The sequence below is a fragment of the Pyxicephalus adspersus genome, chromosome 4, assembly GCF_032062135.1.
Source record: "Pyxicephalus adspersus chromosome 4, UCB_Pads_2.0, whole genome shotgun sequence".
NCBI classification, from domain to species: domain Eukaryota; kingdom Metazoa; phylum Chordata; class Amphibia; order Anura; family Pyxicephalidae; genus Pyxicephalus; species Pyxicephalus adspersus.
The window spans coordinates 63,992,743-64,007,521 of record NC_092861.1 but is presented as its reverse complement, the minus strand read 5'-3'; the positions used below and the strand labels follow the sequence as shown (position 1 = coordinate 64,007,521).

The window sequence follows — 14,779 nt, the reverse complement described above, 5'->3', positions numbered from 1 at the left end:
GAGGCATAAAGTGGAACTAAGCCCTTTAATACTCATCTTTCTTTACAGGATGTGACCTATTCAAGCTGGCTCGAGGCATTGGCATCTTGAGCACCGTAACTTGTGGGTTCGGGGCCTTTGGCCATCTTGCTCAGGCATGTGCAGCTCAAAGTTTGGTGTAGCCTTTTTTTTGCAGAGGAGACATTTGTCTTTCTGTTTTGATTTCTGTTGCACCTTCAGGTAAAAAAACACAGTCTTCTTGTCCCCGAAAAGGTCCACTCATACACTGCATTCTCATTGGCTTCAGGAAAGGATCCTTGTCAAAGAAACACTAGTTAAAGTTGAGTGTAAGGCTTTTACAAATGATACCCTTTGTAAGTAAAAGCTGGGGTTACATTTTGGCATCTTACTGGACGCTTTACTGACTTTACTGGTTATTCCTCTGTATTTTTTATTTAATTTATTTATTTGTGTGAAAGATTAGGCTGTGGTGAATGTTTTATTAGTAGTTTCTCTTGAGGTTTATACAGTAAGTGGTTACAGTGGTCGATAATATATTGTATATTTTTTGCAGTGGTAGTTCATTACTTCTGGAATTTTTGAACTTGTGGTAGCATAATGTTTTATATTGCTAAATGGTTCATTAGGCTCTTCCTAAAGTGATCTAAAGACCTAAAGATTTTTACCCAGTTTTCCAAATCTCCATCAGTTCACCTGATTTCTGACTATAATGTAAAAGGGATTATTTTATTTAGCAAAGGTTACTGGTGTGCTGTAATTGATAATATCTACTTCAGCCTTTCTTCTGGATAAAAGTATGTAAAACAAGAAATAAGAATCTTAGAAAGAAAGCAAATAATTTATTTTGCAGGTAGTTTCTGTTTAAATCTAAAATACATTATCCAATGTGAAAGCTCAAATCAGCCAAGATGTATTGGTTTGATTAGATCTGGGGGAGGGTTATAACCTTTTTGTTGAAATAAAATGTAAACTGTTAAAGAAATACATTTGAAATGTAATACGAATGCTACACCAATGGTCATGGAGCTCAAGAAAACTTTTATATACTTTACATTCGGTTACTGTAAAACAGTCAGAACATTGCAGTGGCTCAGGCACTCCATCAGGGTTTAAAAGCTGGGTGGATTGGAATAGTGGGACTGATTCACCCATATTAAAACCACTCCCAAATGCTTATGGCTAGTTTACCTTTTAATATACCAATATGAAGATATTAAAACTGTTTTTGGAAATCAATGGTGTTTCATTCCGATTACGTTTTCTGCTTTCAAAATTTTTTAAGGGAGTTACTGTGTTCCCTATCTTAAAAAAACTACCTAACTATGGCCCACTTAGCCCAGTGGTGGAAGATCTAGCACGCTATACCCATATCTTTGCAAATAAAACATGGCAAGGGTTCTTATCATTCCAAACTTTACTTTAAATTATAATGTATTACTATTTGTACGCCTTGTACCTATTGTGTTTTCTTCCTGCTTCAGTGACCACATAGTACATGAAGGAAAATATCCATTATGACCTCAAAAAAAATAAAAACCTAGCAGTGGTTCTAATTCATCCCTGCTATCCCCTAAAACGTTTTGGTTGGAATTGAGCTTTTAGGTTGCAAGATATTTGCTCATCATAACACCATTGTGTTCCATTTAAGGAAAAAAAATCAATATGAAAGTCAACCAATCCTTTTTTTTTTATTAGGAAAACATATTTTACAAAATGCATAGACTTAATTCCTTTTGCACCAAAGACATATTAAACGGGTTCTTATATACAAGTAAGTTTTAAAGTGGAAGACAAAGTGATTTTCATTGTTTCTTGTGAATAAAGTTTCCAAATTTTTGCATGAACCTACCAAATTTGTTTTCATTATGTGGGACCTGAGTTGTGTTGTAAACATTAGAACTGTAGTTTAGAACATTTTGTGGTCTTGAATAAGTAGTCATGTTGTTTACCGTGCTTTTATGCTTAAAGTCCAAAACATGAGGAGTGCTATTTTGTGGAATGTTATTTGTGGAATGGTATTGAGGTGTGGTATTGCTTTGTGACCGATAAAATGGCTCAAATCGACTATATACTCTTCTTTCACTTGTGTGAGAAAGGCTTGAGTCTTCATGTTGCCGTGGATATTCGGACATAGATGATACTCTGTTTACATCTCTACGTAATAACTCTTTATGGTTCATATCTCTGTGCTGTGAGTGCCTTAACTGCATTTCTCTCTGTAACATGGGTGGTACATCACTATTGTGCACTTCTCTCAGAGATAATTCTCTGTGAATTGTTTCTTTTGGATGCCTTAATGAAAGCTCCCTGTGAATTTTAGGAGCTGCTGTTCTTCCGTATGGGTTGTTGTTGGCTTGCACTCTTGTTTCTTGGAACTGAATTTGCTCCGTATTAAATCGAGGAGCAGAAGTATCACCAGTGTTTTCGAGAAACTTATTTTCAACAGTGTTAACACTTGAAGACTGATTTGATTTGCATTCATCAGCAAGATTTATATTAGACTTACCAGAACCCAGAGCTACATTCTCCTTACTTTTGTTAAGGCTCATTTGAGAGATTGATAGCATTACCTTTTCCTTCTTAGGAGAGGAATCATTTTTTGTTTCAGATTTTTTAGGGCTTCTTGGTATTTGCTGGTCATCACCTTCAGAAATAAGAGTGTCTGAACTACTGCACATTCTGTAAAAGGCAGGGGCTTTATTTTTTGATAGGGTTTCTTTTTTGTCCGGTGCTAGATTGAGTAATGACTTGAGCTTCTTTGAGCCCTTTTTAAGAAAACTAGGTGAACCTTTATTTTCCTTTTTGCCAGGCGAATCTTTGTTGTTCTCTTCATCTAAGGACTCTGTAGACAGTGTAACTTTTACATGTCCTGCTGGCTCACTGATGACATTTTCATTGACCAGAGAGCTATTTTCTATTTTCTCACAGCTGTTAGAATTTGTGGAGTTTTGAGGTGCAGGGCTTTCAGTCTGCCTCTTCACCAGTGAATTGTAAATATAGTTTGGTGGAATTATATTGCTACTTTGACCTAAATTTACTTTGCGACTTTCAAAAAGAGGCAAGCTACGTCTTTTTAGAATGTTTTCATTTGGTTTACTAACACTGTCTGTTTGTCTGTTTTTAGAAAGTGATGTGTACAGGTAGTTTGGTGGCCCTTGGTTAGTGTTGTAATTTAAACCATGAGTCATAAACTGGGTGTTATCTGGCACTTGCAGACTATGTCTTTTTAAGAGATCATGATGTTGTGACACATGGGGTGTGTTATAGCTTGTGAAATTGTTGACATCTTTTGATTCTTGAAATCTGATATTCTGTGCTGTTGATGCTTTTGGAGTTAGGCTACCCTGAGAATCTACAATCGTGGAATTTGACTGAGAAGAGTTTGTTGTGCAGCTACTAGCTTCTTTTTGCTCTGGTAAAGTGGGCTTGTACATAATTGATGAACGGATCCGTGTTTGGCTGTACAATTGATTGTCAATTGCATTGTCATTTCCCTCAATACTATCAAATCTGTCTGCCATTTCACTTGTATCAGGAGGTACATCTGAGTGATCATTCAAGTAGGATTCAATTCTCCAGTTTCGTAGGAAAGACTTGGTTGTATGCTCCAGTGTGGGCATTCTCTGCTGCAATGATCTCACATGATTGTCCGTGCCATGAAAAGACCTTCTTATGCTTGAATTTCTTTCAGAAAGGTTTGGTGTTATTCTTTGTGACAAGTGATTTACAAAGCTTTGTGTTGTTGAACCATTATAATTAGAGTACCCCCCTCTGGATGAGGACCCTATACTGGCAATGTCTGGCTGTCTATTCCACTGCATGTGAGGAGTGCGAATTCTGCCGTTCATAGCTCGGTTCAACATTAAATAGGGAGAAGACTCTGTCTTTTCCCCTGCTGCATAACTGTGTCTTTTCCAATTGTCATTGCGATCGAACTGCTGGAACTGATTGACTTTATTTTGAACATTATATCCTCTATATGATAAGTTCCTTGTGTTGTACTTATCATCATCATTATTCATAAATCTACTTCGTGCTTTTAAGTAAGAGGAGTCTAATGTGTGCATTTGGTCTTTTCTTCCAAAAAGGCTCCTTTGACTTGAAGCAGATAGAAGGGAAGATATTGAGTTTTGATATGAATATGAACCATTTTCCCATGGGATTTTTTTGTGTTTTCCTATGACGGATTCCTCTGGGCCAAATGCTGCAGGTACACAAGAGCGAGCATAGAGTGTTCGAAATTCTTCATCAAACGCTTCAACGAGTTTACCAGTGATGAGTTGGATCATACTTAGGTGAACTTTTTCAAATGACCACATGAAGCTTAAAAAGATACATAAAGTTAAGATATTGCAATTAATATATTAACACCAATATTCAGAGAAAGCAATAATACCCTTTTTAAAACACCTTTTACCCATTGGTCAATGTCATGGCAACCTAAACTGATTTTACTGAATACTTGTAACTTTTGAACTGTTACATTAAGAAGGTGTTTATTACTTGATAGCTAACCCTTAATACCCAATCATTACCATAAGCAATTCAAAATGATCTGCATTTATTCCTCTTGAGAAATCAGTAGGGGAAAAATGTTCTACATACTGTAAAGGAAAATGTGTTCTAGTGTGAGGGAGCAAAAAGTATGGGGTTTTCATTCAGTAAAAAAGTTATTTAGGTAATTGTATGTAGAAACTCTCATTTTTTTATATATTTCTGAGATTCGTCAACTTCCTCTCCACATTGCAGAATCAACATCATTAGGAAGTAATATGGAATGTAGTCCCTCATGAAAATTCTTTCCTACAAACCCTACATAAGCCAGTCATATATTTTTTGTGATTTCATGATGATATCTCTTCCTCTACAAAGTAAAAAACTTTGGAAAAACTGTAAATTATTCTGCATAAATTAAACCCTACATACATTGCCTATACATACTAAACAGCCAATTCTTATTGGCAGAATAGCTTTGGTTTGCATGTGATCTGTCACATGGTCCACCCTCTGCCCTCTAGTTAGCCGTGTCTCTCCTGGCTTTACATACTAACAAAATAACAGCTTGTGTCTCTGTGTTCCTGTAATTTGTAACTCGTTATTTCTAATAACAGAGGCTTATCCTACAATTGGGCAGAACTACAGGGAGAGGAACATAGGAATTTGTAGCTAATAGTGACAATACAGGGACAGGAATTACCAACAGTTTACAGTAAGTAGAGAATTTGTGTTACATATACTAATTAGTTAGTGCTTGGATTTATAACCACAGCTCCATACAGGATAAAACTCTAACGTTTTAGATATAATTATTCCAGCATGAAGCAAATGTGTATGGCATAAAATTTTGGCCCACCTGGGAATATAGTGAACCATTGTAGTAACAAGGGGAAATCTGCAGTTTTGCTTTGTGGAAATTTTTTATATAACAACTTCTATCATGTCCAGTAAATCATCATAGCTATCCTTGATTTTATTTTTTACAAATACAGGTATTGTTCCTGTAAAATTACATGCTTAGTGAACATTACCCCAGTGTTTTAGTAAATCAAGCCTGTTACCTGTGCTACTAGACAAGGATAAATTGGGTATTGACCAAAGACTAGTTATTGTCATGTAATCTTGATGGTACCTTTGGTACGTATTTGTATCAGAATTAAGTACAGAAAGGAGAGGGTAGTTTTAAAGCCTAGCTCTTCTGTTTTGAGAAATTCCTGGTGGATATGCAAAATTACAACAATCAACTAGTGAACATTAGGATTATTACAGATTTCCTTGCTGACTGGTTCTCTTTAAAGCAGTAAGTAAAGCAGTGTGAGAAAATTTACCTGTAAGTGCCGTACATAACTTTCTCGCAGTCAACTAGAAGAAACTTCTGTTCCATCATTCCACAGAATTTGGCTCCAGATCTGGAAATATATTCTTGACCTTTAACTGTTCTTACTCGCATATTCTGTTAGAAAACAAATAAATAAATTACAACAACAAAAAAGCAATATTAGGCACTGGTATACATGGTTAGAAGGTCAGAAGATGAATTGATTATCTGCTACAGAAATGAAGACTCCAAAAGTATAGAAGAGATTTACTTTGCATGGTTGGCCCAGATAAACATAACATTAGGCAATTCAATCTAATTATGTTTTATTATTTTAATGCTACTATTTATTCTAAAGGATATACACCAATTCAGGTAAATCAGTGTGATGTTATTGTTATCAAATGTGACTTTTCAATGAAGCGGGACACATTGGGGTTGAATGTAGAATGTAGACTGTTTATTAAGCAAAGTGAAATATCACCTTGCTAGGAAATTGTGACTTTGCTGACTTAAGCAATCAATCATTTGATTTCAAATAAAGTATGCATTTTCTAACATTTTCTTGCACTTATTCTGGTATTTTTTGCTATGTGAATTTTCACAACATGAGTATGCCCTTTGAGGGCTCTATTTATAAAGAAGTGAATCAAGCATTTCCTGGTGTGACAATCTTTCAGGTCTATGTGTTAATTGGTTTTCCACCAGGAAATGTTTGAGGGAATATCTTATACCCTGCTTTATGAAAAAGATACCTAAAAGTAATAATTCACTAAAATGCTAATTAAGTAAACAGGTTGGATATTTTAGTAAATCAACCCTATTGTAAATGACTTACTCCATTGTATCCTGTACAATACTAGGCAATAGTTACCAATGCAAGTGTATCTAAAGCACTTGTGTTGGGATAGGGAATTAATAATATATTTGTCTACTTTTCATTATAATCTATTTTTCCTATAGAGTGATTCACTTTTGACCTATGTTATCTGGTGACTACTGTCTGGAAATTAAAGTAAAAAAAAAAGTGTTAAGCTGCCACTGACATTTTCATTTTGACTTGACGATGATGATTGATGAAAAATATCGCCCTTGGGACACAAAATAGTGGTTTCAACTTTTCCCTGATCAATCTAAAACTATGAAAAAAGTTAACTTCAGGTATACTTTAAAACAGAGGCATCATTTTATTGAGATTGTGTATGCGGAGGTTTGAATAAAGAATGAGAATGTCAGTTTCCTAAATCCATACAAATAACAGAACATTTGCTTATGATCTGGCAAGGCCATTGAGAAATGAAGACATGATTTGAAGCATGATTTAACACGTGTGTATATAGGTAGGTAGGTAGACTGTCAGATTGTTTGTAAGTATCATTTTCCTCAAGGAAGGTCAAAAGATGCAATAGCAAAAATTCTATCACCACTTGTACACAGATGCTTTGCTGTAGGGATGTCAGAAATAATTGAATTTTGGCTCAGAAGGCAACAGCACTGGTTCAGAAAAGAAAAAAAGGAACATTGGATATCATTTGGGGATTGACGATACCCATGAAATAAAAAAAGCTATAAATATACAAACATGAGTAATAATTTTTTATTGTGAACCTGAAGAACAATATTTGCAAACGTTAAAAACAGGTAATTCAAATGTAACCTATATAATACAAATTACTCAAAGCAATTTTTTACCCTTTATTTATGTTAAAATAACTTTCGTGTATTTATAATTACTACAGAAAACTAAACTGGTGCCACTATGCATATCAAACAGTTAGGATTTTCTTTGGGAATGCGATTAGTTACTGCGGACAGTGCCTCTGCTTCATTTTGCATGGGTCCTATTTAGTCTCCTTTTTATAAAATGGAAAAAAAAAATAATGGCATTCAGTGTATATACCTATACTTTTCTGGTAGACATCAAATACCTGTTCTGGGCAACAAAAGCAAATCTTCCACAATTCGAAAAAAAAGCTATTGGGGATAATGTACTAAAGTGTGAGTAACACATCATTGTTTTTACTTAATCATTGTACAGACGTTCCATTTGTTTTAAAAATGCTGACAAGTGATTGGATATTTAAACTCTCAGTTTTGTTGCCCTGGTTTTTTAAGTTTTGCTTTTAGTAGGTTGTCATTGTTGTGTTCCTGTACACTGCTAATTACGTAGTTTAGGCAGATAAATAGCAATTAAAGATTAAAGATACAAGTAGTCAGTATTTATTTTAGATATGTTCAAAATGTAGTTTATAGATTAAATGTTAAAAATGCTAAAATTTCGGGTGAAAAAATGTGAAACTTGTGAAATCCTGTGTCACCTGCCTAGGGGGTTACCTGCAACAAGATGTAGATAAAGAGCAGCAAAAGCCAGGAATTATTTGAGGGGATTTCTAAACTGAGAGAATTGAATGAAAGTATCCACAGAATGAATACAGCAAACCCCATATTAGACATAGAGAGACCTCTTCAGGTGAGTCTTTGACAGAACTTAAGGAGAATTAAGGGTTTATCACTGATATTTAGTAACAAAGAGAAATACATTTTACATCTATGGGAGGTTTTCTTGATTTATTGAGGTATTTTCTTGAGGTATTTTATTAAAACATTTTTGTTAGCATGAATTGAATAACACTGGCATTTTGATTTTAAACAATTTAATAGTTTACATACATGTAAGCCTAAAATCTCATAATATTTTAGAGTAATTAAGAGTCAAACGCTAATCAACAGTTTAAAAGGATTTGATAAACTAAAGCAAGGTTGTTAAATACCTGATGAACATTTTGCAGGAACAATAGCTATCTTTTGAAAATGTAACATTTTTTTGTTGAAACCTGTGAGTGCAGTTGCAAAAATAGAATTTATAGCTTGTAAAAGTGCCACAGTTAGATTTAGGAATGAATCTTCATTCTTCTTCACATACTATATAAACACATTGCTTCTTAGTCATGTGTGAAGACATTTGTTTCAGTAATAACTTTTTCTCCGCTGCAAGTGTTTTGGTAATTTAAGTCAAATCTATAGCCCTGTGAAGACGCTGTATTGTGTAATTATTTAAACCAGAGGAAAAGTGAGGTCCCTTGGATAGTAAAATACAATGTTCTTCTTTAACAATCATGCTACAATACTGCTTTATTAAAGACTTATACACATGTGGGCAAGATGATTCCAGAAAACTAAACAAAAAAAAGGAGAAAACTGGAATGAGAAAAAACAGGATTTATGGCAAGAGTGCTCTCGCTTAAGAAAAGTGTCTAGGATAGCTTTAATGTATGCAAACATAAACATGTATACCATATGCACGAGCATGTATATCTGTTTACTGGGATAGAATATAGTTTATTCAAGGAAAAAAAAAGTTTTCAGATTTGACAGTCCTTGTCCTTTGACTACAAACAGATATATCCAAGCCAACATTTTATGTTGATAGTGCTGGTCAGATGGTACTGATCAGAGTTAATTCCAACTCATATTTTTGCTATTTTGACCCTCAAACGAACTTTTTTCTGAGTTTGGATATTTTATGTGCAAGAAAATTATACAATAACATGTGGCCGCATTGTGGTGCATGTCTCCACAGAGGGCTGTTGTCACTGCAGCCCTCTAAAAGATGGAGCACGAATAGACAAGGTGCCATTTTCTGCTACTGTGCTAGTCAGACATAGACAGCTTGAAGTAGCTAAAAGAGACAGAAAAAATAAAAAAATAAAGGGACAAACTGTGCTTGCCAAGGTACATTTTCCACTCAGTCAGAGACCTCTTGGATCTGGGTCCAGAATTTGTCAAACAATTGCTAGCAGGAGGAAGGGCACCAGCACAATTTCTAAGCATCCATCAGTGGTAGCAGACAGAAATTGATGTTTTTACATGGTAGTAAAAGGCAGAATACTTCCAGCCAACTTTTCACCCCAGTGGACTGGCTGGCTCATCATTTCAATCACAGCAGAAGAAGAAGACAGTACACATGATACATTACCTTTAAGCCAGGGTATTTCTGCTTTATCTGCAACACTCATAACCTCTTTCTCTGAGGGAACAAGTTCTCACCCACCTCTGGTTGAAGACAGTATTCCTGTCTCAAGGAAATGTAATAGTTTGAAATGCATTGAACAGATATTATGCTATCTCTACTACTACTTTAGGGTGCATACTAGTGCCTTATCTCATCAGCAGACATCTCTCTGCTTCAAATTCCTATTGCCTTGCTTTCATGGTATAATAATTTTGCTATTGAGAGGATTCAACCTAATTCTCGTACTCTATAGCCCTGCCCTGGACCTACTATATTCTTGACCCTTCTGAATGGAATTGCTCCAAATGAAGTATGCTCTGAAAGTGCTCTGATCTAAGCACCTCTATTTATTGCCATATGTTTTCTCTGTATGAAAGCAATGGATGATCCATCCATCCAAAAGGATTTATTATGTTCTATACAGACCGATACATCCTGCGATAGCTGTTTTTTATCATCATTGTTTATACTACTTCAGCCAATCAGGAAGGAATGCACGTATTAGGAAGGATTGCATGTCAGGACAAATATCCCTGTCCCAAGGAATCTGACAGTGCCTGCACCTGTTATATGGACTCTAAAGCTGTGTACACACTTGCAATAACTATCGCTGGAAACGAACGACTAACGACCATTAGTCCGATAATCGTTAACAAAAAAAGTGCACAACGATGACAATGAAGGAGGATTGTGGATGGAAACGAACGACCGTCCCGGTGGATCTGTTTGGGCGACGATCGTTTGATATCTATTGTGTGTACGATCGTTCAGTGATCGTGGATTGTTCTGCAGTACACTTTCTCCTTACATGTCACTTCCTTCATCGCTCAAATGATTGTATTTAGCGTGTGTACAATATTGGTGGATTATATTTGAATGATCCTATCATTACAGCATGTACAGAATTGTGCACAATACGATTGTTCAAGTATAATCGTGCATAATCGTTGATCGGTCGTAATCGTTCGTTTTCTAACAATAATTATTGGAAGTGTGTACCTAGCTTATCTCATTCAGCTCATGGCTCTGCCACATTGCCATTATCTACGTTAACATTAGCGTTATATGTTTTTACATATGTAAGTATTTCAATATGTAATATGTTGGCGCTATATAAATACGGTCAATAAAAATAATTTCAAAAATAAAAATATAAAAAATAAAAAATTTAGTATTTACTTACTCTAAGTCTTTGAACCTGTATGCCCTGTTTTTCAACCATCTTTAAAAAATGAGGAAAATTCACTTCATCCAGAAGGAGGTAAACTGGAACTCCTCTAGTTGATGCCTCTACGATTTCCTTGAATATGTCAATATCAGTAAACATGTCCATGACGATGGCAATCACCTGAAATAACAAAGCAAGGTGACCTTAAAATGGCTGGATAGAAATGTTTCCCATTGACAATAAGTACAAAATCAATTACAAACAATAAAGAAAGTCAAACTAGGGTTTAACTTTAAAACTAATATGTGATTTAACCTGAACCAACAGTTTCAAAAAGTTTCACAAAAACAAAAGTTTCACTTTTGATTGGCATTGACTTTTTTTCCACAGCTAAAGTAGATCTTTTCAATTCAACCAATGGGACATATACTCTTTAAGTTTACTATTATTAGGCAAAATCATATCATGTATATTGGTGTATATTGGTAGATGAAACTGATGTTACTTTTGGTGGCACTCATGAAAAACAAGTTTGTTATTAGCATTAACACCACCATAACTATTTGTGGTCCTTGGTGATTTCGAACCTGGAACCTTACACCCACCATTGTTTATTATTTGGGCTTGTCTTTTATCAAGTTAATTTTATGCCTTATGTTATGGCTGATTGTCATTCCCTAGATATTATGTACATGCCCAGAAGTCTAAATTTTCTCCATGTGCGACTGGCTAACTTTTCAAGGAGACTACACAGAACATGAAATAATATTTTATGCATTGAAACACTACCCTTAGGTTCTCAATGCAAGAACTAATTGTTGTTATATAGAAAACTGACCTTTTCACTTAGCAGTTTTTTGAAAAAATCACTATGACAGCCTGTGTGGGTATCCAGAGCGTAGAATCAAGTGGAAATCTGTTATGAAGCTCACAGAGATACTTGCACTGTATTTCATTCAAATAGAAATAATTGTTTTTCCTTAACAAAAGTCAAGTTTCACTTTAAAATGTCATCATGTACTGGAGCGGTATTATATTACATTAAATAAACATGAACCCTCTTTGAATTTTTTTATGAAACACCATTCAAACACACATGCACTAAAGAAGTGTCTGTAAGGTTGCCTAGTGAACTGGCTTTCATTTTAAATTTTCAATCAGTTCAGTAGAAAATATAACAAAAAAATAACACAAGCATGTGTTTGAATGGTCACTGGACCACTGTCAAACTTATATAAATGAAAAAGGAAATCAAAATGCAAATGTAATTTGCAGCTGTCCTCCAGGCTAATATAGGAAACCACAATAAACCATTTTTATATGTGTTCCAGTAAAATCGTAGTAATGATTGTTATGGTCAGATTATCATTACACAGACAATATTTGTAATTTTTTTTCTTGCTTTTACCAAACATTACACCATGTAATTCCACACTTCTGTCTTTCAATCAGCCATTTAAAAAATGCTTTTATTAAAGAAATATTTTATCATTTTTGCTTGTGTAGGTGTTCATTTTCATTTTATGCTAAACTAAACTTTCACATGTATTCTAATCTTGTAGTTATTGTTATTTTTACTATCATTATAAATACTTGTTTATAATATTTATCTCTAAGCTACATACACACGTTAAATGGTTCTTGTCTGATTATCGCTTTAAGGCTAGTATCAGACAAGAATCTGGCGTGTGTACAGCGCGTGTGTCTTTCATGGATCCATCCTGGCACATCCACGAACAACGAATGATCGTAGTACAAGTGAAGGGGAGAGAGCGCAGCGGGGTGCCACTCACTTGTTCTCCCCTCCCCTTTCCATAGAGCAGCTGTATGTACAGCGCTTGTTCATGCATCTTTTAATTTTTTGTCATTGTAAAGAATTGTGAAAGATCCTTTCCAACGACAAAAATCTAATGTGTGTACGTAGCCTTACAGATATTAATCTAACTCCAGTCGCAGACTTGTGGATGTATGGTAGTCCTAAGAATATGTACTCAGAGCCAAAATGATGGTTTAAGTTTGGATAGAGTGCTGAGAGGGTCCTGCGAGTGAGATTCGCCCTATATTTGTCCTGGTGACCACTTTCATTGGGACTGAATACCAACATTTTGAGATTTCACCTGAATAGGAACAGATTGGAAATCTTCCAAAGATGCATTGGGCCTGATTTCTCAAAGCTCTCTTGATAGATAGAAGAGAAGATGCACATCATGAGAGAACCAGGGGGATCCGGCAAACCTGGATTGGATCTGATCAACAACTAAAAACTATTGCCACCAACGAATCAGCTACCAACAATTAATTGCATTCACATCCTGTACCTTCCACAACTGCTAGTTCTGCTAATAGCAAATTATCTATTATTTTTATTATCTTCTCCACTTTTGGGGAGCTTTAACCATATTTTTTAAAAATTAACATTTTTTTTAAAATAAGCTGCAGCAAGCCTTTACAGACTCATATAAAGACTTTTTATTAAGAAAAAATTAATGTCTTTTGCCTATATGTATTTTAAATGACCAAGGTGGTTGAAACTTTACATGAACCCATAGATGTATGAAGAAATGTTCAACAGAAAGGACAGGTAAACTATTCTCAGGAATATGCTCATTAGAGATGAAGATGCACACATCTGCATTGGCTATGTTATCAGAATGAATTTCACAATTACCGGTGCAGACTTCTGTTATGTCCATGTGGGCTTCCAGAAAATGGCATGAATATGGATGCCTACCTAATTTAATATGCACTATTTATAATTTTATACAATATTTCACTTAAAATAGAAACACAGATTATGAATTGAATGTTTCTTGATTACGGATAAATAAATTGACATTTTACAAATATGAATAATCACAATATTTTTATAGTAAAATGAGGACACAGATTAAAAAAATTATCCATGCAAAACTAAAATTAAAGGAACCTTATTAAAATATAAATGAAATGCCACGTTTTGAAATCACTATTTGTCTGGCTGTTTAATTTTAAAATTTAAAAAAATGCACTTCTATATTTTTTCCAAAACTTATATTGTAGATGTTTTGTATGATTGCCACTGTCAGTCTGAGCTTTTGATGCGCACACCCACATGAACCTATCCACACCTCTATATTTTGCTGCACTACACTGCCTTCTCCCAAAAAAATCTAAGGCTAAGTACATAAAAGTTTCCCGGTGTGCATTTATCTATTGATTTCATGAACATTTAAATGGAATAAAAGGGTTCATAATGGGTTTAATTAAACCTTTTAGGTCTAATTACAGTATAATCAAATGATTAGGGTGTGTACACAGGGATACAGAACCCAACAAAATATATTTATGATAAAATCACGACATACTACATTTCACAGTAATGTACAACTACATACTGTGAATTTAATTTAATTTGGCCACTTTTAAGTAGAATTTCAGTTGAATATACTACTAGGCAAAAAATCTACTTCATTCTTGTTGAATTCTACTTGAATGTAAAACTCCTCTAGTGAAAGGTCCATTTTTAATCCAGCAGAATTCAGATGTCCGATCATGTGATTTCAGGCACATTTTATATATGCCATTGTATAAGGTGCATGTAAAAAGTTTTGAAATATATACAGTGGGACATTGCAAAAAGACATGTTCTTGGAGTTGTACAGCCAGATTCTTCATGAATTCTACTAGGAAATGACCTAATTTTACATGAGCAGCATTGTCCAAGTCTATGTAGTGTATTTACACAGGTAAAATGGGGCTTCTGACTGGCTGATATATTTTCTTTATGGACTTTCCATTTAAAAAT

The 14,779-nt window shown here is 34.7% G+C and overlaps 1 protein-coding gene across 1 annotated transcript in view; it reads right to left on the bottom strand.

Annotated features, from left to right (window-relative positions):
• Window positions 1–1,675: 1,675 nt before the first annotated feature.
• The window catches only part of FAM83B (family with sequence similarity 83 member B), a 56,784-nt gene continuing 43,680 nt past the window's right edge, over window positions 1,676–14,779 (bottom strand). The window contains exons 3-5 of the mRNA XM_072408457.1: window positions 11,011–11,175; window positions 5,826–5,950; window positions 1,676–4,323 (exon numbers count right to left, since the gene is read on the bottom strand). Coding sequence (XP_072264558.1) covers window positions 1,803–4,323; window positions 5,826–5,950; window positions 11,011–11,175 — 2,811 coding nt within the window. The 3' untranslated portion in view covers window positions 1,676–1,802. The remainder of the gene's footprint in view (window positions 4,324–5,825; window positions 5,951–11,010; window positions 11,176–14,779) is intronic.